General features: G+C 45.7%; 1 protein-coding gene across 1 annotated transcript in view; it reads right to left on the minus strand.

Moving 5' to 3' along the window:
- Positions 1-26,300, minus strand: part of AUTS2 (autism susceptibility candidate 2) — a 903,433-nt gene that overhangs the window by 393,533 nt on the left and 483,600 nt on the right. The window contains exon 4 of the mRNA XM_015418389.1: positions 25,269-25,298. Within this exon, the coding sequence (XP_015273875.1) occupies positions 25,269-25,298 (30 nt within the window). The remainder of the gene's footprint in view (positions 1-25,268; positions 25,299-26,300) is intronic.

The raw sequence follows: 26,300 nt of genomic DNA on the forward strand, positions 1-26,300 counted from the left end.
CCGGTCCTGCAGTTTAAAAAGTCCGAGTTTCTTCCTGTTGGTTATTACCCTTCTAGGACGTCGTCTTCCTGTTCAGCCCACTCGGAATACTTTGCTGGTTACACCAACCTAACTCTTCCCGCGATACTGTTCGTCAGTTTCGGTTTTTCTGCTGCGCGCACATCTCCGATCTCACCGCAGGAATGTTAAACAATATGCTTTTTTGCTATTTTATAGCCTTCAATCAACTATTTCTTAGCCGGAATCAGAGTTCTGGGAATATTAATTCTTTATCCACTCAACCGCTTAGTTCAATTTGTTTTTTATCACAGTTCAGGTAAGCGGCACGTTTGTTGTTATCTACACGATCAAAACGGGTTTCGCATTGCTTCTTTTCACTCACTGTTGTTGCCCATCTTCAAGAGGTCGGCTGATGGAGAATTTAAACCGGTACACCGGCTCGAACGGCTGCTGGAGAGTTGCTCGGCAATTGCCTCCTTCGCGGGAGGAGATCAAAGCCTGTTTCCGCTTCTTCCGAAGCGGAATCACGCCAACCTAACACTCCCTCTTAGGCGCTGCTGCCTGCTTGTCCCCCCCCCTCGCTGGGGAGCGATGCGTTGGGCTAGAAACTGCCCAAACTGTCAAAAGCGGCCGTCGCCCACTTCGCACAAAAGTGAAAGTGCGTCAGTCCTCCATCTTAGCTCGACCGGAAGCCCCGAGACCTGGCAACCTTAACTTTACTGCAGTAGGTTCCTTCCAAACATACCCTAGATCAGGGGTCCTCAGTTTTATTGAGCCTGTTGGGCACATTTGGAATCCTGAGAGCCGGAAATGGGTCCCAGCATAGACCAAGACCAATCAAAAAGCATTGAGAGGCTCAAAGCCTCACATCTTTCTATGAAAAAAGGAGCTGTTTCTGGGGTGGTCCCTGCAGACAAAAAAGGTGCTGCTTCTTGCCTTCTTCTGAAGTACTTTCTGGTCCAACGAGGTGGCAGAAAGCCAGAGCTGGCTCTTTGCTTTATGGGCACCAAGAAATACATTTGCTGGCCCCATTGTGCCCATGGTTATCACATTAGGGATCTCTGGCCTAGATCCAATGGCTCTTCAGGTAGGGTCGCCAGCTGCGGGTTGGGAAATACCTGGAGATTTTGGGAGTGGAGCCTTAGGAGGGTGGGGTTTGGGAAGGGGAGGGACTTCAATGAGGTATAATGCAATAGAGGCTGATTATAGCATGACCCTGTTCACACGTGGAAGTAGCTGCGAGAGAGCCACGGGTGCTGGGCAGATTATTCGGACGTGATTACACCACCACATCTGGCAGTTGGAGTGCACCTGCGGCCAACCCGTGGCTTCCCGTGGAAAACCTGGAGTTAAAAACTACCTGCTTTGATGCACTATCTTCCAGGAAATGCACGGCACGGGTGGGCGTCTGATCAGAGACGCGCTGGTAGCCCATCGCATCCAGCAGCCGTCTACATCGGGCGCATGCACACAAACGCGGTCCTGCTGTTTTCCTGCTGTGTTGCCTCGCTGGTCTGATCGGCTGCTGATGGCTGGAGGACGGAGCCGTGGGGGAACGTGAGATCGTGCTAATGCGCTTCTTTTTTCTCCGCAGCTAAAAGCCTCCGTTCCTCTGCGGATTATCCAGATGGACGGACACAATAGAGTCTGGCTTTTGAAGTGGCCACTTTCTTCAGGGAGATCAGTTGTAATACAGGAGATCGCCAGCCACTCCCTGGAGGTTGGCAACCTTAGGTTAGCAATATAAAATAACCCATAAAGCTAAGTAGTAAGCAACACACAGGAATGAGTGGGGCTTCCCAATTACTTGTAACTGCAGTGGCAGGAGAAACAAAGAGAGCAAGAGGTCAGAAAGGAGGCAAAGGCTCTGTTCATACGAGCCCATTTGGGCCGGGAGCGGGACGGAACTGGGGCGGAGCAAACAGGCGCGATCTCACCTCAACATCTGGGGAGCGTGCCGTCTCCGTCCCTGATCCATCCCAACAGCCCATACTGCGCCGTAAAAAAGAACCACCTCTCTAGGTGGTTGCATCCATTGGTGCGGCTCAGGCCGGGCTGTGGGATCGGCGGTGCGTCCTTGCGCTGCCGCATCCCGGCCCCCGGCTGTACTGCGCATGCCCGAGCATGCGCAGTTCGGCAGCCTCCCCCCTCCCCTCGGACTTTTCCTCCCCGGCATCTGATCGTGCCGGGGAGCGATGCGCCGCGGCTAGGGGATCTGTGGGATCCCGCCGCGGCGTCTCAAGTTTGGAGCGGCTCTGAGTAGCCGCGTTTCAGCCGTCCCGTGTGCCAGGGGCCAGAGTCGGGGAATGGCCACAGACACAAAAAGCAGAGAAGCAGAGACAGGAAAGTGAAGGAGAGAGAGCATAACGATTGAGAGACAGGAAAGAGGCAAACTCAGGAAGTGGTGGAGGCAGAAGTAGGAAAGAGGCAAAGCAGAGGGAGCTGGCCAAGAAAGAGAGTGTGCAGGGTGGTGACAGAAGTGACATCATCACTTTGGTGACACTGTGTGGCGACACTCTGTTGTTTTGGGCAAAACTCTATGGTAACCATAGAATTTTGCCCAAAACACCAGAGCGTTGCGGACGTGATGACATCACTTCTGCGTGGCATCATTGTGACATGCACACTTTGCGTGTGTCAACCTCACTTTGCATTTTATTGCTTGCTTGCCATAGAAGTTGGGAGGGAGACAGGGAGAGTGTGAATTTTAGATGCTTTCACTTTCAAATGCTTTGATGTAGATTGTTCCTTGTGTGCCCTGGGAACATCCACGGGCCTTGAGTCTCATCTTACATAGCTTGGCTTTTGTCTGCTTTTGGGGGGATGTCACCAAGGTGGGAACACAGAGCCGTTGTTTTTGGCGGGTGGAATAGCTGGGGGTGATTGGCTCATAGCCTTTTGGGGTCCCTGTTTGGACCCTGTATATCTATTGCTTTTGCGCTTCTATCTCCAGTTCTAACACAGCCAACATACTGGCTGGATCCTATCAATGTCTCAATAAACTATCATTCTTCTGATTGAATGTTGTTGGGAACTGACTTCTCCAAGAGTCTGACAGCATGTTCCCCCCCCCAGAAAGTCCTTCCCCCTCCCACATTGCCAGGTCTTACCTGGCTGCTGGTGAGGGTGTCCCTCTCTGTCTTTGGAATCTCTTTGGCATGTGCACAAAGCGTGCATGCCACGATGACGTCACCCGGATGTGACACCATTGTGCTGGGCACATTGGTGCAAACGTGGCATTTTGGAGGCAGGGTTCCCCCCACCAGCTGCATTGGGGCTGGTGGATTGGGGCCCCCAAAAGCAGGCAAGCCCCCATCAGGAGAATGGCAACTCTACCTGGCAACCCTTTATGGCCAGCCATGGGGGGTAAAAAAAGTAGGCCCTAACCCTTTATCTGAATATTAAGACTCACAACAGAGCTTCCTGCCAGGAAGGGAAGGCCGCCAACCATTTGGGCAACCTCATGGTGAACAGGAGAAACGGTGCCCTTCCTGCTCCACAGGTTTCTGCTCAGTCTCCTACAGAAAGGCCCTATTGTGGGGAAACAGCTCGCCTAACGCTGGGCCAGATGTGCTCTTGGTAAACATCTGTTTTGCTTTTGGATAACTGTGTACTCAAGTCATGACCTCTTTGGCCTGGTTTACCTGCGCCAAAGACAGAGGTGGTGGAATGAACAAGGGGCCAAAAGCTTCAATGAACGGACTTCCTACAAGTCAGCTTTTTAAAACATATTCAGTCTTTACTATTGACTTGTTTTCTGGGATTCCTCCCTTAAACAGTTGACAGAGAGCCCTTCCTGAAATTGCTACTTGTCCCAAATTCAAAGTGGCAGGGTTAAGTGGTACCCTTACTTATATTGCCCCTAATTTTTAGCTGACTGTCAAGGTCTGCTCAGACGTTGCCCCTCGTGATTGCAACACGCCATACCTCCAGGGACTGAAAATAATTTGCAGCCTCAAAACTGATTCACAACTACACATTAACTACTGAGCCATTGAGCTTCCCCACCTTGTGAGGAATTGACAGGACAAATAAGTCACCCAGAAACGCTACAGGATTAAATCACTTATTTAGAACTTCCAACCCAACTGCATTCTATAAAGGATACCTTACACAAAATAGTATTACCTCCATGTGGTTCAATTATACCGGATAATATAATAAGCTAACTCAGTTACAACGCTGCCATTAGGAGTAAGTGAGTATTGTGCAGTCCAAAATTCTCCTTCATAAAACCTCCCCATTTGGTATGCTTTTCTGGCTATGGATGAAAGGATTTCTCCTGTTCCATTCTGTTACTGTTCCAGAATTCCACTCTGCCCTGAATCTCACTTATCCTGGATTCTAGTTTTATTAGGAGAATTTCTAAAAATGCTTCTGCAACTGGAACATGCCTAAGTCGTTGCATATTACATTTCATCCACATCTTCCCCTCCCTCCCTACTTTACACTGATAAAACACTGCAAAAACTAATATGCTGGCGACAACATCCTTAACTCTTGCATATTGGTAAAACACCAGATGAAAAACAAAATCTTGATACGTCCCCATTGTTTTTTGCAGACTTTTATCTAAGTGCACGTTTATGTCAGTAATGCAAAGGGATGGCACAAATGAACTGAAAAGCTGTGGTAAAGTATGCACGCACACTGCTTTGAATAACGTTTGGTAATTTTTTTAAAAAAAGGAGAATTCCTACCACTTCAGTTCCAACAGAGCCAGTAATCTACAACTCCCAAACATGGGAGAAATCTAGATGAAGAATTTTTCAAAAAAACATATCTAGGGCTTCCAAGGAACATCTTAAAAGTTAATGGGCAAAAAGGCAGTCCTTGCTTCCTTTCTGGACCAAGGCATGATCTGAAATGTCTTAATTCTACTGTTTCAACCTGCAATTCCACAAATTGATTTTATTTCTTCCTTGTACAAATCAAACCAACAATTCTTCATTTTCATACTGTTTCCGTGTCAATACATTCACTTTTCTGAACATTATCTATGCTTCTATCAATCAGAGTTTTATAATACTCATATAAACGATGTGCATGTTAGGCGTTGATACCATACAACTTGCGTATAGACACCATATGATGTGTGTAAGTCATACCTACAAATCTGCAAAACCAATGGGAAAAAGGGGAGGACCCCAACTGAAAACATAAACCAATAGAACATTAAATCAAATAGGAAACATTCACCCCTCCCTAGATGGCTCCAAACCATTTAGGACAGGAGTGTCAAACTCATTTGTTATGAGGGCCAGATCTGACATAAATGAGACCTTGTTGGGCTGGGCCATGTGTGTCATAAAATGTAATGCCAGATAGTGGAGATATAAACTTTATAAAGGGCACAAACACAACATGGTTTTTTTTAACTTAAAATAAAAACATGCTTACAACATTAGCCCTCTTGCAATATTTTGTTTATTTAACAGTGTCTGATAACTGACACCTCTTGCCCTGAATTATTGCATCAAAATGTCTGTGCTGTTGCAATCTTGAGTATGCTGTTCAGGTGTGTATCTGTAAGCTGCAAACATACGATGACGCAGCAGAAGAAGAACTGGAAGAAGCAGCAGAAGACAGCCAGTTCCACTGCGGGCCTGATAGAAGCCCTCCGGGGGCCTAATCCGGCCCCCAGGCCACATGTTTGACACCCCTGATTTAGGGATGATCTTGACAGAACAGAACAACAGGTTCTTAATACAGAGAGTAAGGACACTAACGGTACAGTCTCAGAGACACACCCTTCTTAGTTCATTTAAGACACTGGGCTTTGAAGGGAAGGGCTCTCCTGAGGACTGCAGTGTCATTCCTAAAGGCAGGCCAGTTCAAGGTATTTTGTTACCGCAAGCATAATACAACCAATGCCTCCTCCCACTGCTACAGAGGCCTGGTTCAGACCTGGGTGTCAGCAGAGTGGGTCCATCACCATCAGTGCCGCTTACAGCTAGAAACAAGTTGAGCCCCTGCGGCCCCATCACGTCCCAAGCAATTGCCTTGGTGGTTTCTCTGGAGAACTAGGCTTGCTCAAAGACATATCTCTCATGGATATCTCATTCATAGAATATTGGGAAAACATCACATCCCTTAACAGAATAACTACTGTGCAATCTCTGTAGAGTCCCTCGCCTCTCAATCGTTCTCCATGCCGGGATAAAGATCCTTTTTGGCTCCAGGCAGCAACAGACGTTTGCAGCTGAACCAAAGGATTGATTATCCTTGGCAGTTTTACCTTAAGTTACTCTAAATGCTGATAACTGTGCTTAATCACACAGTTGGTCTCTCTAATCCTCAGTGAGAGAAGAAAAACTCGGTATTTCTCCTCTTATGTCAATTGAGATGAAGGCGCAAATCAGTGTGTGCAAACAGCAAGAATCCTCACTTAACCAAGATTAAATAAATCCTTTGCAGCCTGAGCTAACGGGGAAGCTGGCCATGGCTGGAGAGAGCATGAGAGAGAGGCATGACCCTGTGGGATCCTTGGCCTTGCACATTCCTTCCACTTGGCCCCTTCCCCGAATTTTCAGCGAGACAATTCGAGATTTTTGATTATTGCAGCCAGTCATCCCTTGATCTGACCATACATTATGAGCTGCACGACACTTCCCTACAAGTCCTGCTGTGAAAGCTAGATCTGCAGCCGCACATGACTGAATGTTGCACTATCACTGCAGTAGAGCAAGCATTTGCAGCTGGATTGCCTTGTTCGCTCCGGAAAACCAAGTTGCAAATTATTACTATTGCACACCACTGTCGAATAGACGACCATATATGGCCACAGCCCTAGTTTGAAGAGGGAAAACCATACATGGGTCATACACAACAGTAAATTAGCATGTGCTGTGGAATCAGAAACCTTTCACTATAGGGTTGCCAGGTCCCCGGTTTGGGCAGGGGTTCCCCCACTTTTGTGGGCCCCTTTCCACCACCAGCCAGCTGGTCGGCAGGGGAACTCTGCCCATGAATGCCCCTGAATGTGACATAATGATGTCACCTGGAAGCAGCCCCGTAGCTAGGGAATTCTTTGGGAGGGGGCCTCGGGGGGCCCACCAGCTAATTAAATAGAAGTACAGTGTAGGTGGTAAGTTGGAGCACTTTGGGGGCAGCTCAAGAGGGAGGGGGCCCAGAAGAAACACTAGGGGGGCCAGGCCCCATGGGCCCCATGTTAGCTACGGGCCAGCCTGGAAGTGACACCATCATATCGCCACCACTGGGGGGTGATGCTCTAGTTTTTGGACAAAACTGTATGGTAAAATTGGGCTCAAACCATAGAGTTTTGCCCAAAAACTAGAGCATCACCCCCTGATGTCGGCAATGAGATTATGTCACTTCAGAGAAGATCCTAGAATGGACCCTGGAGCCTCACACCAGCAGCCAGGTAGGACCTTTTTCAATAGCTGGCAAAATGCAAGGGAATGAAGGGAGCCTGTGAGCTTTTGTCTATTTTCTGCCTGATTATTTTTGGGAATCTCTATCCCCATAATGAAACAGTACTCGGATTCAGACTCCAGTGTACACCAGACTGTGATCATTTAATAAAGATTTGCCTGTAAGCAAGGGGGTTGCTCCAAAAGTTAGGGAGTCTATACATATACACCATTTGGGTAACACCCCCAGGTTCACTCAAATATCAATCAACCATGAATTGCTATTGTGTATTGTGTATCCTGGCGGGATCTGGTCCATGGGGTCGCGAAGAGTCGGACTCGACTGTGTGACTGAACAACAACAACAATTGTAGTCATATCAATGGCACACAGGTACCCATATCTATTTCTCTAATTTTATCCCAGTTTTGTTCTAAGAAACTTGGAATTGTGAATCCAGTTCCTCCTCCTCAGAACAGCCCTGCAAGGTCCCCTACTTAGTGTCATAATTTGAACCTGGGCCTCTCCAGTTATATTCCAGTGCTCTAACCATTACAGAGCACTAGCTCATTGCCAACCAACTATTTATTACCAGGGCATGGATCACTTATCAGTAGAAATAAATGATTTATATCAGAAAGTAGATAAATTTTGGGTTGAACCAGCAAGGATGAGAAATTTAAAATCCATGTATCCATTTACAATTTTGACCCAAAATGTCACTTGTCCAGTGTGCAAGCCAAACTCTTCACTTCTTAATTTGTTTCATGAAATATTTCCTGATATTCCCCTGTGTAAAATGCATGTGTTCAGTAAATTAGTATTATAATAAACAAATAATTAACTACATTTAGTCATGCCGGCCACATGACCACGGAAACGTCTTCGGACAGCGCTGGCTCTTTGGCTTTGAAACGGAAATGAGCACCACAACCCTAGAGTCGGATTCGACTGGCTTTCGAGCAAGGGAACCTTTACCTTTACGCAGAAACAACATACCAATTGCCTTTAGAAACCCTTACAGCATCCATACCCATAATACAAACTGATCTACAAAAGAAACAATGAAAATCCAAGAACTAAAATCCATTCTATTTATCTTGTACATTTTAATTCTGACTGCCCTCCAAGGAGCTCAGTGCAGTGTATATGGTTCCATTCCACTGTTTTTCTATTCTCTAGTTTATTCTTGCAACAGAACAGCCTTATGCGACAGGTTAGGTTGAGAGGGAACAATTGGTCAAAATGAGCCTTTTATAGCAGATTGGGGTTTTGAACCTGTGGTGGGCCTGCTCTGGTCTGCAGGCCCTGTCCCTCCCTGTCCTCCAGGGTTTTTGCAACCAATGGAGAGGCTTTTCTTTCTCTCTGGAAACCTACCGCCACCACCTGACCCTTGTAGGAATTGTCCACTGGGAGGGTCAGGACTCCCAGCTTCCCTTCCAAGTTCTGAGGCCTTGCCTCTGTGTCTCCCACTGCCTGGTGCCTGGTCACCATGGCAACAGTTTGCTGCCTTGTGCGCTCCTGGAAGAATAGCCACTTGCCAACTGTCTACCTGCCCTCAGTGCTCCTTTTAAATTAGTGTATCAGAGATGGTGGAGGTCTATGTGGTACAGAGAACCACTACCAGCATCCAAAGTTATAAAGTATTTATTAAAAAGAAAATGTTCATCAGCATACTTTTAGCACAGCACCAGACTGAGCAAGAGATTCAAAAGAAATTGGTAAAATGCAATTCCTTTGTCCTTCCCTCTATACATGCTCTATCAGATGTTAAAATATGCGACAAACTCCTTATCTTAGGAAATTACAGATATCTACAGAGTTGCCATTACCTTGATGTTTCCTTCAGCTCCTCAGGCCAGCACATGGTTAATGGCTGCCTCCTCTAGACTTCAGTTAAGAGCTCTGCCTGCCCTGATGGACTCTGCACCAAAAAGATCTTCCTCCTCACTCCCCCGAGTTTTATCACCTCTGCTTTCCCCACCCACTCACCAAGTCAGGCTAGATTAGAGAGGCTTTTCCTGAAGCTTCCAGAAATTTCCTTCCTGAAGTCTCTCTAGTATTTAATTCCTCCAAATCTCTGTTCCCTGCTTGGGGAAGGGGGACAGCTTGACCCACCCATAATCTCTCCTGCTAGATCTGTTAGTATTTGTTTGAAGGTGGGCTGAGGTATGTCTGGAAAGCAATTGAACTTGACCAATCCAATCCAAATACCTCTATTGGCATAAAAAGAAAAAGGTACGACATGGCCAATTTACAGAGAATTTCAATTATAAAAATCATCAAGCATCACATAGAAAAGCTAGACTTTTGCTCCCTGATTGTTATGGCAGTTGAACTTGACCTCTCCCCTTCCTGCCTGCCCTCTGCCCAGAGGAAAAAAAACCCTTTAAAACTCAAAAGTGAAAGTCTTGCTCATTTCAAACGTCCAGAGGAAAAAAATGCATTTCTTCCCAGAACCTATATCTCCCAGATCCTAGTCTGACACTGGAACCACACTGGCAAAAAGTAAGTAAATATTTAAAACACATGAAACAAAGTAAAGTTACTAATTCTGCACATCTGTGTCTCCCTCTTAATTTGAAATAGATGCAGATACAGGTTTAGATCCAGGGGTCATTTCGTAAAAAAACAGGTGCAGGAGCTTATTAGCATAACTTATTATCATAACTTATTTGCATATGCCACACCCCCTGACATCACTGGAAGTGTGTCAGAAGGCATCACCCACTGCTCAGGCTCCACTGGACAGTTTTGGATTGCTAGCTATTGGGAGGGGGCGGAACGTGCAGATCTGTTCTCGCAGAGGAGGGAGAGCTTGTACCTGAATAAAACTTGGTCTCAAAGGTGCCACTGGACTGTTTTGGATTGCTAGCTATTGGGGGCGGGGGGACGTGCAGATCTGCCCTCACAGAGGAGGGAGAGCTTGTACCTGAAGGCAGGTCGGGGGGGGGGTCTGCAACTTACCTGGCTGCTTCTTGCTCCTCATGGCCTGACTGAGGGCTGCTGGGAGCAGGGGGTGGGGCTTGTTGCATGTGCCCACCCCCTGGGCTCCTTACTGCCGGAGCTCCGCTCCTGTGCGCTCCCGCAGGAAATGACCCCTGTTAAGATCTATTTAAAATGTGAAATAAAAATGCAAAATATATTTCCCCGTATTGAATGCTTTGGCTTTGCTGCCGCGACAGTCTAGCTGATTGCTAGAGGGCGGCCTCAGAGCTGGGGGTAGCACAATGACGAGACAGGAGGAAGCAAGCTTGTCTTGTCCACTGACATTGAGTCTCCTTGGTGTGGGTAGCCCGGCCCTCAGAGGTATCCATCAGCATGCCTGCCTAGAGCCCAGGCGGGAGTCAGGAAACTAGCCGGAGAAGCTAGTAAAATTTTAATGCACTCTGTAGTGTGGTCATGTCATACTCACTCATGGCAAATAATCCCCGAAGCCTGCAGAGGTAAAATGGAGCTGTAATGTGCTTGCCTCCTAACCCGAGCTGACAGCGATGATGTACGACTACCATTAGCGGAAAATATCACTTCAACTAACCCATGATCCAGCTCCGCTAAGGGTCATATTATCCATGAGGAACAAATTACATTCCCAAAGTAAATACAAATTTTCTACACAAAATGGGCACCAAAGAAAAGGGGACGGGGGAAAAAGGAGTGTGTGCAATGGGGAGGAGAGGGAAGAAGGGTGTGTGTGGGGGGGGAGAGAAAAGGAGGACTGTGTTACCTAGGACAACACACTGCTGAGTGACGAAGATGGCAAAAGACAGAACAAATAATCCCCAGAGAGAAAGAGGGGAAATACGATGGCAGAAACAACCCACTGACATGCACTTGAGCCTGTAATGCGCACCGTTTCCCCTCCTCCTCGGCCCTCAGGATCAAGAGCATCATCTTCTTAATGTCGGCATCTTTGCTTGGAATTTTATCACCACTCTCTTATCAGGGTTGGACTGCAAATAGTGCTTCTCGAGAAGGAAGGGAAAAGATCCTGATATTTCCCAATTCGTGGGCCTTAATGGTGAAAGGAATTCCTGAAATACATACCAGTGCAGTGAAGTTGGCCAGCGACAGGGGAGAACGAATGTCCCCTATTTTGCTTATTTTTGTTCTGTTTATATTTTAATTGCTCCTTTTGGTCCTCTGCTTTTTTGTGTTCTTGCCTTTTGGAGACTGTTACCATGTACAAGTTGTAGTTGCATGTGTGCATGTTACAATAGTCGTGACTGACTTATGGCAACACCAGCAAGGGGCTTTCAAGGTAAGGGAGAAGCAGAAATGGTTGGCCATTGCCTTCCTCTGCCGAGCTTTCCTTGGTGGTCCCCCATCCAAGCCTTAGGATGACTCCAATAAGGGCCTTTCAAGGCAAGTGAGAAGCAAAGGTGGTTTGCTGTTGCCTTCCACTGCAGAGCCTTCCTTGGTGGTCTCTCATCGAAGAATTACGATGTCCCCAGCAAGGGGCTTTCAAGACAAGCGAGAAGCAGGCAGTGGTTTTCCACTGCCTTCCTCTGCAGAGTCTTCCTTGGTGGTCCCCCATCTAAGTACCAACCCTGCTTAGCTTTTAAGATCTGATGAGATCAGGCTATACCATATAATTCCCCATCCCCTCCATTACTTATTTTTTGCTGTACAAATACTATTTAAAAACTCATGTACATCATGAGATGCGAATGAACAGTAAACGGCCCCCTAACAAAGAATGGCAATTTCACAGGTGTAGAGCGACAACTCAAGAGAGCCAGTTTGGTGTAGTGGTTAAGTGTGTGGACTCTAATGTGGGAGAACCAGGTTTGATCCCCCACTCCTCCACTTGCACCTGGCTGGATGACCTTGGGCAAGCCATAGTTCTGATAAGAGCTGTTCTTGAAAAAGAGCAGTTTCTGTCAAGAGCTCTCTCAGCCCCACCTACCTCACGGGGTGGCTGTTGTGGGGAGGGGAAGGGAAAGGAGTTTGTAAGCCGCTCTGAGACTCCCTTGGGTAGTGAAGGGCGGGGTATAAATCCAATCTCTTCTTCTTCTTCTTCTAAATTGGGGGAGACTAGAACACTTCCCACTATATCGTAGATTAAATGCAATACAAGAACAGTGGATATGTTCTTTCAAAAAAGGTTCTAAGCCTATTGATTCAGCTGTCACCAATGGCCCTGACCAATGGCCCAGGGTAGCCTGATCTTGTCAGCTCTCAGAAGCTAAGCAGGGTTGGCCCTGGTTAGTATTTGGATGGGAGACCACCAAGGAAGCCCAGGGTTGCTATTCAGAGGCAGGCAATAGCTAACCACCTCTTAACGTCTCTTGCCTTGAACACCCTATGGGGTCACCATAAGTCGGCTGTGACTTGATGGCGCTTTACACACAAACGTACACACACACACACACCACTAATGAGAAATATAGGGTTGCCAGCTCTAGGTTGGGAAATATCTGGAGATTTTGGAGGTGGAGCCTGGGGAGGGTGGGGTTTGGGGAGGGGAGGGACCTTTCCCAGGTATAATGCCATAGACTCCACCCTCCAAAGCAGCCATTTGCTCCAGGGGAATTGATCTTGGTTGTCTGGAGATCAGTTGTAATAGTGGGAGTTCTCCAGCTGCCACCTGGAGATTGGCATCCCTGGAGAAACAGCTTTGAGCTGTGGGCAGAGTTGGATGCAGAGTGTAGGAATGCATTTAAAGAGAGACTCATGTGCGTCCCTTCGCTCCTGCTTTGATCTGGGAAGATCCATCTGCTTGCTAGGCCAGGGCCCAGTCTTACTCCCAAGCCGCAAAACCGGAGGCACAATGTAACAGGCAGGGCCAGTCATGATTTGTTGGCATATTGTATTATATGTATGCAAGATGACAGCCAATGATGCACACATGTCAGATTAAACTGATCTGGGTGACAGGTAAGACTGTCATGTGACAGGGTCACCAGATGCAAGTTGCACTAGGTTGCATCAGCTAATTAACTATGTCACCATGAGTTGGCAAAATGACTCTGATTGGTGCAAGTACTGTATATATGTAATGTAGTCCAGAGGCAAGTGTTCCACACCAGTGGAAGAGTGTATTGCGAAGCACCTTGTCGGTCAGTTCTATGAACCTGGGATACCGCATGGTGGAATGGACTGTGTAAATAACTGTAAATAAAAGCCACTGTATATAGCTCAGATACAGCATCCTGATATCATTATTATTCAGACGTTCTGCGCATGCCGTCAGGGTCATGGGCCCAGAGGTGCGCTACTGAGCTGGAGTACAGTTGGAGAAGGCTGCACTGAGCTGAGGAAGTTTGCCAGGTCCAAATTGGTGAGCTACAGCGTGCATGTCTTCGGAGGAGGAAGAGGACGTCTTCCAGGCAGTAACACAGTCCACGGACGACAGCTCGTCCCAGTCCGGCTCGGAGGAGGCGGGAGAGACAGAGGACACCGTCCAGCAGCAGATACCAAGTGGAACCGGTGAGCTTATCAGCATGGCTTTGGCTCCAACAGCCGTGTTTGTTGAAAAGCTGAGTTACACCAATTATACAGTGTGGGCTATGAAGATGCAGCACTTCCTTGTAAAGGAAGGGCTGTGGACATTTGTTTCAGCCCCCCCAGCGGCTCCCACGCCAGAGGAGAAAATACAAATAGACAAGGCACTGGCTTTTATAGTCTTGAGTGTATCGGACTCACAGCTGGTTTATCTATTTGGGAAGACCTCGGCAAAGCAGGCATGGGACGCTCTGGCAAATATTTATGTACAAAAAACCTCAGGCTCAATAATTACCCTCCTGAGGAGATTGTACAGGACTGTTATGGCAGAAGGAGATGATTTAAGAGGGCACTTAGACTCTTTAAATGAGTGCTTTCAACTTCTTACTGAGAGGGGCAAACAAATCTCTCAAGAAGACCAGGTCTACACAATTTTGTGCTCTTTGCCTGAATCCTTTGAGCCGACCCTGGCAGCTCTAGAAGGGGTAAAGCCCGAGGATCTTTCAATTGATTATGTGACCGGAAGATTGCTTCAAGCCGAACAGAGGGGCCGGCAGAGGGAGTTGGCAAACGGCCATCCTGGGAACAACGCCAGCAGGTCCGGGACGGCAGCCAGCTACTCCGGGAAGCAAGCCAGCTATTCTGGGAAGCAAGCCAACCAAAGCAGGTGTTTAGCCAGCCTGCAGCATACGAGTCAGCGACAGGATGAGAAAGCATCTTCGCTTCTACACGTGAAGGCACGCAGATGTTTTTTGTGCAATGAAACCGGCCACATCAAAAGATTTTGCCCGCGGAAGAAAGAAAGGGCCACCAACGTTCTCAAGGACGGAGGCGGTGTCAAGCCTCAACATGTGGCCACCCATCAAGCAACATTGGTGACAGCGTCAGGGTCTTCTGAAAGGGACAAATGGGTCCTGGACTCTGGCGCATCCCAGAATTTCACAAGGGACGCAAGCTTGCTGACTGACTCTCAGCCAGCTAGTCCAGCACACGTGAGTTTGGCTGATGGTGCACCAGCATCAGCAAATGTGCAAGGAACAATTTATTTTCATTGTTTGAATCATGCTTTTGAAAATGTGTTATGCGTTCCTAGCCTCCAACACAACTTATTAAGCATCGGTGAATTAACTAAAGCTGGGTTCAGGGTAACATTTACTGAACAGCAATGTGTGATACAGAAGGCAGATAAGGTCCTTGCCACTGGCAAAGTGGAGAATGGTGTATATATTCTTGATAACGTTCCAGGGCAAGTGAAAACTGTAATTAGCAATCAAGCATTGCATGATGAATGTATCCACATGTACCATAGAAGGCTGGGGCACATGTCATTCTCAACATTAGAGAAAACGTTTGCATGTCTAGGGCATGATAGGTTAAAGAAATGCCAAATGTACTTAGACTGTGATATATGCAAGCAGAGTAAATCACGCACACACCCAGTAGCTAAGGCTAGTCAAAGGTCCACAGATAAAGTATTGGCCCTAGTACACGCCGACGTAATAGGACCCTATCAAAATAGCTTATCGGGTAAACGATATGGGCTTTTGATTGTTGACGACCACAGCAGGTACTGTTGGTCATTTCCTATGCAGAGGAAATCAGAGGTATGTGAATTAATTAAGACATGGGCAAAAAAGGTGCAAAAACAGTTAGGAACAGAAATTCAGCAGCTTCAAACTGATTTTGGAGGTGAATTTATGGCTACTGATTTGCAAAAATGGTTAAAGGCACAAGGTATTGAACACAGAGTGGCTAATACAGCCTGTCCTCAGGAAAATAGCATTGTGGAAAGACGAGCAGGAATTATACAAACGGTGATGCACTCTATGTTATTAGATTCTGGTTTACCAAAGTCCTTTTGGGCAGAGTGCTTGAGATGTGCCACCTACAATGTCAACAGAGTTTGGTGTAGAACAATTGAAGACATTCCCTATAGGGCTCTCTATGGTAAAAATCCTTCTTTGAAGCACCTAAGAATTTTTGGGTCAAAGGCATGGGTGAACATACCTTTAAAGCAAAGAAGAAAGGGAGGTCCCAGGGCACAAAAATTAACTTTCATTGGTTATCAAACTGGAATGAAAGCATATCGTTTTGTGAACGCTCACAACATGTTGGTATTCAGCAGGTCTGCAAATTTTTGCGAGAATGCCAACTGGTCACACATTCATGCTAATGAAACTCCCCAGCAGATCATGTTACCAATTACTGACAGTACAGGGGGAACAGAGGTGAAGCAGGAAGGTGCCGAAGCAGCACCGCAAGTCTCTGATACTGGTTCAGGTTCTCCACAAATACCCAGAGTGTCTACAAGAATTACTAAGGGAATACCACCTCAGAGATATGGTATAAATAATGTATTTGTAAAGGTACCTGAAACATACACTGAAGTGTTATCTCTAGCAGCTACCGAACGCCAGGCTTGGGAAGCAGCAATGCAAACTGAGTATCAGTCTCTCAGAGCACACGAGGTATTTACTCCCACTGAGTTGCCTAGGGAACGGAAGGCAATTGGGTGTCGATGGCTCTACAAGTTAAAACACAAGCCGAATGGTGAGGTGCTCTACAAAGCACGTCTGGTCGGTAAAGGCTTTGATCAGAGGCAATATCAAGATTATGATGAAACTTTTCAAAGCACGGTCAGAAATGAAACAATAAGGGTTGCTCTGGCTGCGGCTGCAGCAAAGGGGATGAGAGTGAGACACTTTGATATTGAAACCGCGTACTTGAATGCTCCTTTGAAAGAGGAAATTTACATGGAACAGATACCTGGGTTTCATTCAGGGTCTGATACATCTGTTCTAAGGTTAAACAAAGCTCTTTACGGGTTAAAGCAGAGCGCGTTTGAATGGGGACGATGTCTTCATAATGCTCTGGTAAATAAAGGTTTCAAACAGAGTATAGCTGATCCATGTTTATACAGCAAAGAGTTAAAAGGACAGCTTTACTGGCTCTTTTATTATGTAGATGACCTTTGTTTATTGTACACGTCACAACAACAATTGGACTGGTTTACAGAAACATTAAGATCAGTGTTTAACATGAAGGATCTGGGCGAAATACAGAGTTATCTGGGTGTACAGATAAGCAAGAATGAACAAGGTAATTACACTCTTTGCCAAGAGCAAAAGATCTTGCAGCTCATTGAAAGGTTTGGCATGAGTGAAGCTCACGTTACTGAGACGCCTGTAACAGTAAACTACCTAAAAGAGGAGCAGGGAGAAATGTTTCCTCACAAACAGTTATATCAATCGTTGGTTGGGTCTCTACTGTATTTGTCATGCTGCACAAGGCCAGATATCTCTATAGCTGTGCATTGGTTGTGTCAACAATGTCAATGTCCTTATCAAAGAGACTGGGTTGCAGCAAAAAGAGTGCTCCGGTACCTTAAGGGCACAGCAAGTGAAAAATTAGTGCTAAAGGTGGATGCACAAACAGACGGTCTGTCAGCCTTCAGTGATGCAAGTTGGGGGGAAAGGCCGGATTCAAGGTCGACCACAGGGTTCACAATTTCTGTATTAGGTGCCCTGGTGGGATGGAAATCAATCAAACAGGCACATATTTCATTAAGTTCCTGTGAATCGGAATTCTCCGCTATAAGTGATGTAATTATTCAGTTGGAATGGTTTCACCAATTATTAAAAGACTTTTGCATAAAGTGTGATTTACCTATCAAGGTTTTTTGTGACAGCTTGGCAGCTGCTCAGTTGGCTAAAAATCAAGGGGTAAAAACCAGAAGTAAACACATCACAATCAGGTATCAGAATGTAAGGGTTGCTGTGTGTACAAATTTTATTAACATTCAGTACTGTAATTCTGAGGATAACCTGGCTGATTTATTTACAAAGTGTGTACCTGTAAATAGATTTAAAGTGTTAAAAAGTAAACTATCATTTGTATAGGCTGTATCTTGGGAGGCGTGTTGGCATATTGTATTATATGTATGCAAGATGACAGCCAATGATGCACACATGTCAGATTAAACTGATCTGGGTGACAGGTAAGACTGTCATGTGACAGGGTCACCAGATGCAAGTTGCACTAGGTTGCATCAGCTAATTAACTATGTCACCATGAGTTGGCAAAATGACTCTGATTGGTGCAAGTACTGTATATATGTAATGTAGTCCAGAGGCAAGTGTTCCACACCAGTGGAAGAGTGTATTGCGAAGCACCTTGTCGGTCAGTTCTATGAACCTGGGATACCGCATGGTGGAATGGACTGTGTAAATAACTGTAAATAAAAGCCACTGTATATAGCTCAGATACAGCATCCTGATATCATTATTATTCAGACGTTCTGCGCATGCCGTCATGATTTGCATTGCATTCTATAAGTTTAGCACAGTTAGGACATCGCAGTGCTTCTACTGATGTTGCACCAAGGCACAGGTTCAGTTTGCAGAAATGGGGACTGTCAAGTTGAAGCAGCAGAAATGAGATATTCAAAATTGTCCCTCACGATAGGGGATGGGGGGTTGCCAGATCCAGGCTGGGGAACTCCTGGAGATTTGGGGGTGGAGCCTGGAGAGGAAAGAAACCTCAGTGGGGTACAATGCCACAGAGTCCACCCTCCAAAGCATCCATTTTCTCGAGGGGGGACTGATCTCTGTAGTCTGCAGATAAACTGTAATTCTGGGGGATCCCCAGGTCCCACCTGGAGGCTAACATTCCTAATTGGATATGAGTAAATTTTTAAAGAAAATTCTGCAGTTTCTCTTTGCACTTCATTCTTCTCTTCTTAAGTTCTGGTTTAAGTAGGAGAATTTCTGGAGTTGAAGCGTCCACCATTTCCATTCCATTTGCTCATTTGCATCTCTCCCCTTTGTTCTGCATGTACTCTAAACAAGAAACTAAGAACAGGCAATCTTGATGTCATTTGAATGATTGCCCCAAAACTGTAGTTGGGGTAGGGGTAGTAGTATGATGTGAAGGTACCAAGATCTATGGTCAAGTTCACACTCCTGGTATTTGTTCAAATTATGCATGTGCATGCGCACACAGAGGAAGTTTCTTAACATATCAGAAGCACCACCTTCAGAAACATGGGCACCGAACTGCCACCACTCTTGCCAACCCTAACAGGAGAGTGTGCCGTCAAGTTGCGGCTGACTCATGGTGACCTTCATGGGGTTTTCAGGGCAAGAGACAAGCAGAGGTGCTTTGCCACAGCCTCCCTCTGCAGAGCGGCCCTGGTCTTCCTTGGTGGTCTCCCACTCAAGTACTGACCATGGTCACGACTGCTTAATTTCCAAGCTCCGATGAGATCAGGCTAGCCTGGGCTATTAGGGCTGCCTGTCCTACAAAGCTGTGGTCAGGTAGACCGGAGGTCAGTCCAGCTCAACATTGTCTATTTGGACTGGCAGCAGTGGTCCAGGGCCCCATAAGAAGATAAGGAGAGCCCTGCTGGATCAGACCACTGGTCCATCTAGTCTGTCATCTTGTCTCGCACAATAGCCAACCAGTTCTTTTGGACGGCCGACAACAGGGCATAGAGGCCGAGGCCTTCCCCTGATGTTGCCTCCTGGCTCTGTGATTCAGAGGATTAGTGCCTCTGAATTTGAAGGTTCCCCTCAGTCACCATGGCTAGTAGACATTGATAGATCTACCCTCCATGAATCTATCTAATCCCCTTTTAAAGCTGTTTATTCCTGCAGCCATCACTATATCCTCTGGCAGTGAATTCCACATTTTAATTACTCTCTGTGTAAACAAGTGTTTCCTTTTGCCCGTCCTGAACCTATTGCCCATCAGCTTCATTGGATGCCTTCGTGTTCTAGTATTTTTGGAAAAGGGAGAAAAAAATTCCCTTTGTCAACTCTCTCCACCCCATGCATAATTTTATAAACCTCTACCATGTCCCCCCCATAGTCATCTCTTTTCTAAACTGAAAAGTTCTCGACTCTTCAGCCTTTCCTCACAGGGAAGGTGCCCCAACTCTCTAATCACCTTGGTTGCCCTCCTCTTCTATACTTTTTTCCAGTTCTGTGATGTCCTTTGTGAGATACGGTGACCAGAACTGTGCACAGTATTCCAAATGAGCCTGCACCATTAGATCTACACAGGGGCATTATCATATTGGCCATTTTATTTTCAATCCCTTTCCTAATAATCCCTAACATAGAGTTTGCCTTTTTCACTGCTGCAGTGCACTGAGTCAACACTTTCATTGAGATATCCACTATGGCCCCAAGATCTTCTCCTATCTCGGTTTCAGCAAGTTCAGACCCATTGGCCTATGCTTTAAGTTGATATTGTTTTGTCTCATTGTGCAATTCTTTTTGTCTTGATGTGCCTCAAACTGAAAAAGGCCTTTCCTGACACCAGCTCTTTGAAATCCTTTAAATGAAGATGCCAGAGGTAGAACCTGGGCTACCTCTGGGCTACATGGCCCCTTGTAAACAGCCCCCCCCCCCTCCGGCAAAGGACTGCAATTGTCCAGTTTTATCAGGAGGTTGCTTTTCCTTTGAAATGTCATTATTATCAACTCCTGCCATTTGCCGATATTCTCCCCCCTCTGCCCCACCCCTTGGCGACAGATCCAAGAGATCACTGCCTGTCTGAACGAAAGGGAAGTTTCCCACTTGTCAGTTAAACCAAGGAATAATACACAGCATCTCTTTATAGTGTGTACTTTACCTGTCATCCAACGGACCATTATCATGTCACGCCAGAGTGCTCTTTTCTCCAGGTCACTTTGTTTAAAATGACATGGATAATGCACATGTCAGGGAACTGACAGTCCCGATCGTCCTTCAGAGATTTGGGGGGGGGGGGGAAATATATGCCAGACGAGCGCCTGTTCTTATCTGGGGTCCACGTCTTGGTCTATCATCTAAGTCAGGCGGAACATGATTTCTCCAGAGAGCACTTTTCCCCCCCATTTCCTGATTTTAAAGAAATCAAATAAGCACCATTTGTCTTCATCTGAATATGCTTGACCTGTTCAAATGATGATGTGTCACTTTTTTTTTAGAGGAGGCGACGTCTGCTGAATGACAATGAACGCGCAAGGCCATTCCGTCTCCGGCAAGGGCTGTTGAAACAGACCGCATTAAACTATCCTCTATATCTGTGTGCCTGCATGTTCCTATATGTACACTACGTTTCAAAGAGGCGGCTTCTTATTTTTTTTTTAAAAAAAAACACAAGCTGTAAAACAAATTTGCACCTTGTCAAGATCGAGAGGTGACCAGGAGAAAAAGGAAATAAAAAATACATAAAAGCTTTCTTCTCTCTTACTGTGGAACTGTTCTGATATGGTTTAAAGTACAGACACAGACACACACACAAAAAGGCTTTACAAAGAAGGAATCATGCTTCAGATGACAAAGGAGAAGTCATTCAGGGAGTCACTACAGTAATAATGAGTACTGGCTTGGTAAGCTTTTGTGTACTGTGAAATTGCTCCAGCACTGAAGGTGAGGTGCACCCACCCACCCAAACCAGGGGATGATGGGATTTGTAGTCTTCAACATGAAAGTGAAGAGAAGAGCAATGCCATTGTTTCACTACTGAGTGGCTTCAATGTGCCTTGTGACACTGGAAGAAATGAATGAACCGATGATGATCATAGGATAAATGTCCACACAACTGTTATCAGGGCTTTTTTTGTAGAAAAAGCCCAGCAGAAACTCATTAGCATAATAAGCCACACCCAACAGCAGAAAGTCATTAGCATATTAGGCCACACCCCTGATAGCACAGCTCATTGGCATATTAGGCCACACACCCCCATGTTACCAGAAGTGTGGTCATCCAGTCACACCCACCTTTTGCTTCTTATTCTGTTTACTTTGTTGTCAAAACCCTGGGCTTTTTCGTAGCAGGAACTTATTTGCATGTTAGGCCACACACCCCTAATGTAGCCAATCCTAATGAGTTTCTGCTGCTAGGTGTGGCCTATTATGCTAATGAGTTCCTGCTGGGCGTGGCCAACTCAGGACCCAGACGGAACTCCGTTCCTGTGCGTTCCTGCCCAAAAATAGCCCTGACTGACACGGTCCTGTAACAGGAACTCCTTTGCATATTAGGCGACACACCCCTAATGCAGCCAATCCTCCAAGAGCTTACAGTAGCCCCTATAAGAACAGCTCTGTAAGCTCTTGGAGGAATGGCTACATAAGGGTGTGTCGCCTAATATGCAAAGGAGTTCCTGCTACAAAAAGAGCCCAAAATGCTGTGTTTCCATCTCATCCTGAACGTCCCATGTTTGTGCAGTCTGGCCAAGAGATGGAGAAGTCACTTTGGCTTTCTGAGTTTTTCTCTCCTTATTGAAAGGGGGACCCTAGGGAGATCTGCCCAGTAGTAGCTGTGGTCTTTGCTGCTTGCTTGATCTTGTGGATGTAGTTTGATTTGGTGAGAACTGAAAGAGAGTCTCCTTCAGCCCTCAGCCTCATCAGAGTTGGATAGAACATTCTCTCCCAGAATCAACTTTTGAACTGCCTGCCAAGAACCTAAGGGCACCACTGTTACAGTCAGGATGCGTACACAGACACAAAGCAGAAGCCTGAAGAACAACCAATGCATTTGTGCTCCCCACTAACTCAAAATTCCCCTCTGCTGTTCAAATCCCTCTTACATTCCAAATCCCCAGATCTTCGGTGCACAGACAAAGCCCAGTCCTGATCTGGAAGCCTTTCGAGACAAACCAAGTCAAGGGAAACCAATGGAAACACAGCGCGGCCAAGGAGCCTTCTTATCGGCAGCCTCTGATGGCTTGCCAGGAAAGCAAAAGAACTCTGACAATGACTCTCCTGGCTCATTAACCCCAGTTCCCCCCCACAACTGCATTGTGTTAATTTTAGGTGGATAATGCAAGTTCATCATGTTGTCATATGCAATTGGGGAGGCCACAAGAGCTCAGGGGGGAACTCATACCCTCTTAATTGTCTGTATGCCATCTCTGCTTTCCATCCTCTTGAAGTTCCCGCAGCTCCTCCCCTTTCTTTGTTCTCTTCTTTCCTTCCTACACACCTCTGCAGCCTGTGGGCGATTTCTCACTAGAGGTGCCTCGCAGCACAGCCGCCCGTATGCCCCGACACAAACATGTCAATTTCACACCCGAAGCTCCAGGGCTGCATTTTGACTCTAGGCTTCGCCCCATTTCCTTCGCAGTTTCATGATCCTGGTTTTTGAGGATCATGAAACTGGGGAGGAAATCGGGCGAAGCCGCGGGTCAAATGCAGCCCCGCAGCCTCGGGTGTGAAATTGACATGTCTCTGTTGGGGCAAACAGCGCTGCGCTGCGTGGCAGCTCTAGTGAGAAATCACCCCCAGACTGAGTTCAGAATTAGATGCATCTTATAATACTTTGTTATGCACAAAATTCTTACCGGGAACTATTTTTTCAAAGGCTATTATAGAACAATTTGATCACATGTAACTTGGAGGCTTGGCCAAAAGTACCCTGATTGTGTTTTGCTGAGTCAAGAAGGCAACTTTATCACAATACATAATTGTTTATCAACAAAGAAATAGTGGTTGTCATGAACTATAGATAACACATTTAATACCAAAAGCTGAACTTCCTATTCAAAGATGATCAAGGGATGTTGTTTACGTTGAAAGGATTATTATATCAAGAAATGTTCTCATGGAAATTAACATCTGGCATACCATGAATGTTTTGAATCCATTACAGCCATTTATAGATGTGAGAGAACATCAAAGTGATAACTGTATTGGAGCTTTTTGGTTCTACCGTATCAGTGTGTATATTGTATGGCACCAATATATCCCAGGATGGAAAAATAATGGTTTGAAAAGTAGTTCCACATAGAGAAAGACTTCAAAAGAAAATAACTTCCTTACCCTTCTATTGGGTGTCAAAATTCATTCAGTCACATTAAAACATTACTTGAAGATTGAAGCCAGCATTCAAAATAGCAGTGAACACAGTGGTATAAGTATTTTGCAAGAATACTCACAATGTTATATTGGTACTCCAAGCTGAGGGAGAAATCTGGGAGAAATCTTTCTTCTGGGCCACCATAAAGTTTTGACAGTAAGCCACAATAATTATCCATATGGCATATTGTATTTTATGTACACACAATCTTGCTTTCCTGGGGTTATTGTTCTGGTATCTGTAGCTCACAACCACTCATGTTGGAAGTGATCCCTAGTGAGGAACTCCTCCATAATGAGTAGGAAGATGTGGTAGAAATGTAATCTGCCTGCTAGCCAACCAAAGAGTGTGTCTTCTGTGTAGAACATTGGGTAAAGGGATGATGCAAAGAAGAATATCACATGTAATGGTGGTAGGCTAGGTGTAGAATGCACAAAGCCGCTGATATACCCAGAACCTGACAGTTATCTGCTGAGAACCATGGTGAGAACAAAACATACTCGTAAAGCGTATCTAATCCCAGTGTTGGGAAGAAACATGGATTTAATTCAGCATTATACACATTCCCAAGCATGCAGACACACTCTTCATATTACTACAGGTTTCTGAGTAAAACTCCATTCCAGACGTTACCAGGTATCAGTTACAGAATTACCCCACAAGTGTTTCAGGTTGGAGAAGTGATTTAAGATGATATTCTTCTCTATAAAAAGGGTGGCCAAGGCCTGAGATGGTCAGATAAACAATACCTTTGTTCTAGGATATATACAGGTAGACAAATTCTGAGAAGGCTAAACTTGCTATGGAAATCCATTACCTTGAATATTACAATAGAGTTTGAGCTCTTTATTTCAGACAACCTCTTCTAAAGGTTGTTTTCTGAAATGTTGGGCTCACACCCCAACATTTTAGAGATGGCATACAATGTTGGGCTCACACCCCAACATTTTAGAGATGGCATAGTGCAAGAATTTGACACATTGTCCACATTCTGTAATAAACGAAGTGTCTTTTATTTTACCATTACCTACCCCAAGTCCCTTGAATAGTGTAAACTGTTAAGAAAATGTCAGTGACAAGAACATAGCTTTAGTGTTTTATCAGAGCAGACAGTGGAACAAAGCTGCTTTTGTGAAGTTACCCCATGTAAAATATGGCCTAAAGAAGTGATAGCATAAACAGTTCCTTATGAATGTATTTCTGCCAAACACAGGAATCAAATGGTAAAATACTGAGATGGCAGGCTACATGTATGGACACCGATATCAAATGATCAGACGTGTTAAAAATACAGATAAAAACTCCCTGCAAGTTTTTACAAAAACTAGAACAGCCATAGTGAAAGGTTGTAGCCCATTCCACTCCCTGCTGAGCTAGTTCTATACTTGCAGAGCATTTTTTTTAATTTAGGAGAATATTTGGCACTTGCCATATGAAGCAGTAGATTCCTATTCTACCACCTGAGGTTTCCATCACCTCTTTCTGGGACATGTGGACAGGTCCTAAGGCCACGGATCATCTCAAAGAGTGGGAAGAGACTCTGATCAAGTCCCAAACATACGAGAAAGGACAAGAAAAAAGGAAACAGGAAGTCAGTCCTACCTTCTCTTCTTGATCACTGTCACTGTCACACTGCAATGGAAAGGAAAGTCCCAATTAGCATAGATGAAAAAAAAAAGAGATGTCCCAAACAAAAGCATAACACAAAGCTTTCTATGTCGACAAATCCTCATCCCAAAGGCTGGTGAGTTCTACCCACATACCTTTGGGACTCTCTTTCTCAATATGTACCCGGAAGAGCATTACGCTCTAGCAATAAGAACCTGCTTGTCGTCCCCGGCCTGAGAGGGGTCCAGTTGTCCTCTACTAGGACCAAGGCCTTCTCAGCCTTGGCCCCTGCCTGGTGGAACTCTCTGCCAGAGAAGGGATTATGTATGTATTTATTTATTTGATTTATACCCCACCCTCCCCACCAAAGCAGGTTCAGGGCAGGTTGCAGACTCAATGGTACCATACAAGATTAAAACAGTAAAACAAATTAAAATCATAAAAAACAGTTTGTAAGGTGCTACAATTACATGATGGCAAAATAAATGTCCGCCAGCCAGCCTTAACAATCACAATGGAATCTAGACAGCAATAGATGTAAGGCTGGCATCTGGCGCCATATTTATTCACTAACATGGACGTAGATGTTAAACACTTCCACAGGAACAGGCAGCCAAGAATGTATTGCAGGGCACAGGTTCCTTGGTCAATGTTGCACTATTAAATGCAGTGCCTCAATCAAATGCTTGGTGGAAGAGCTCCATCTTGCAGGCCCTGCGGAATTGTAGTAAATCCGTGTAGTAAATATCTATGCCTTACGGAATCTATTACTTTTCTACAGAGCCTGCAAGGCAGAGATATTCCACCAGGCCTTCCCTGTGGACACTGGGCTCATGGGCTGTATCAACATATACTAGTGTTGCCAGCCTCCAGGTGGGGCCTGGGGATCTCCCGCTTTTACAACTGATCCCCAGCCGACAGAGATTAGCTCCCCTGGAGAAAATTGATGCTTTGAAGGGTGGACTCTATGGCATTGTACTATGTTGAGGCCTCTCTCCTCCCCAAACCACGCCCTCTCCTGGCTCC

The sequence above is a fragment of the Gekko japonicus genome, unplaced genomic scaffold, assembly GCF_001447785.1.
Source record: "Gekko japonicus isolate JY-2015 unplaced genomic scaffold, Gekko_japonicus_V1.1 scaffold89, whole genome shotgun sequence".
Taxonomy (NCBI): domain Eukaryota; kingdom Metazoa; phylum Chordata; class Lepidosauria; order Squamata; family Gekkonidae; genus Gekko; species Gekko japonicus.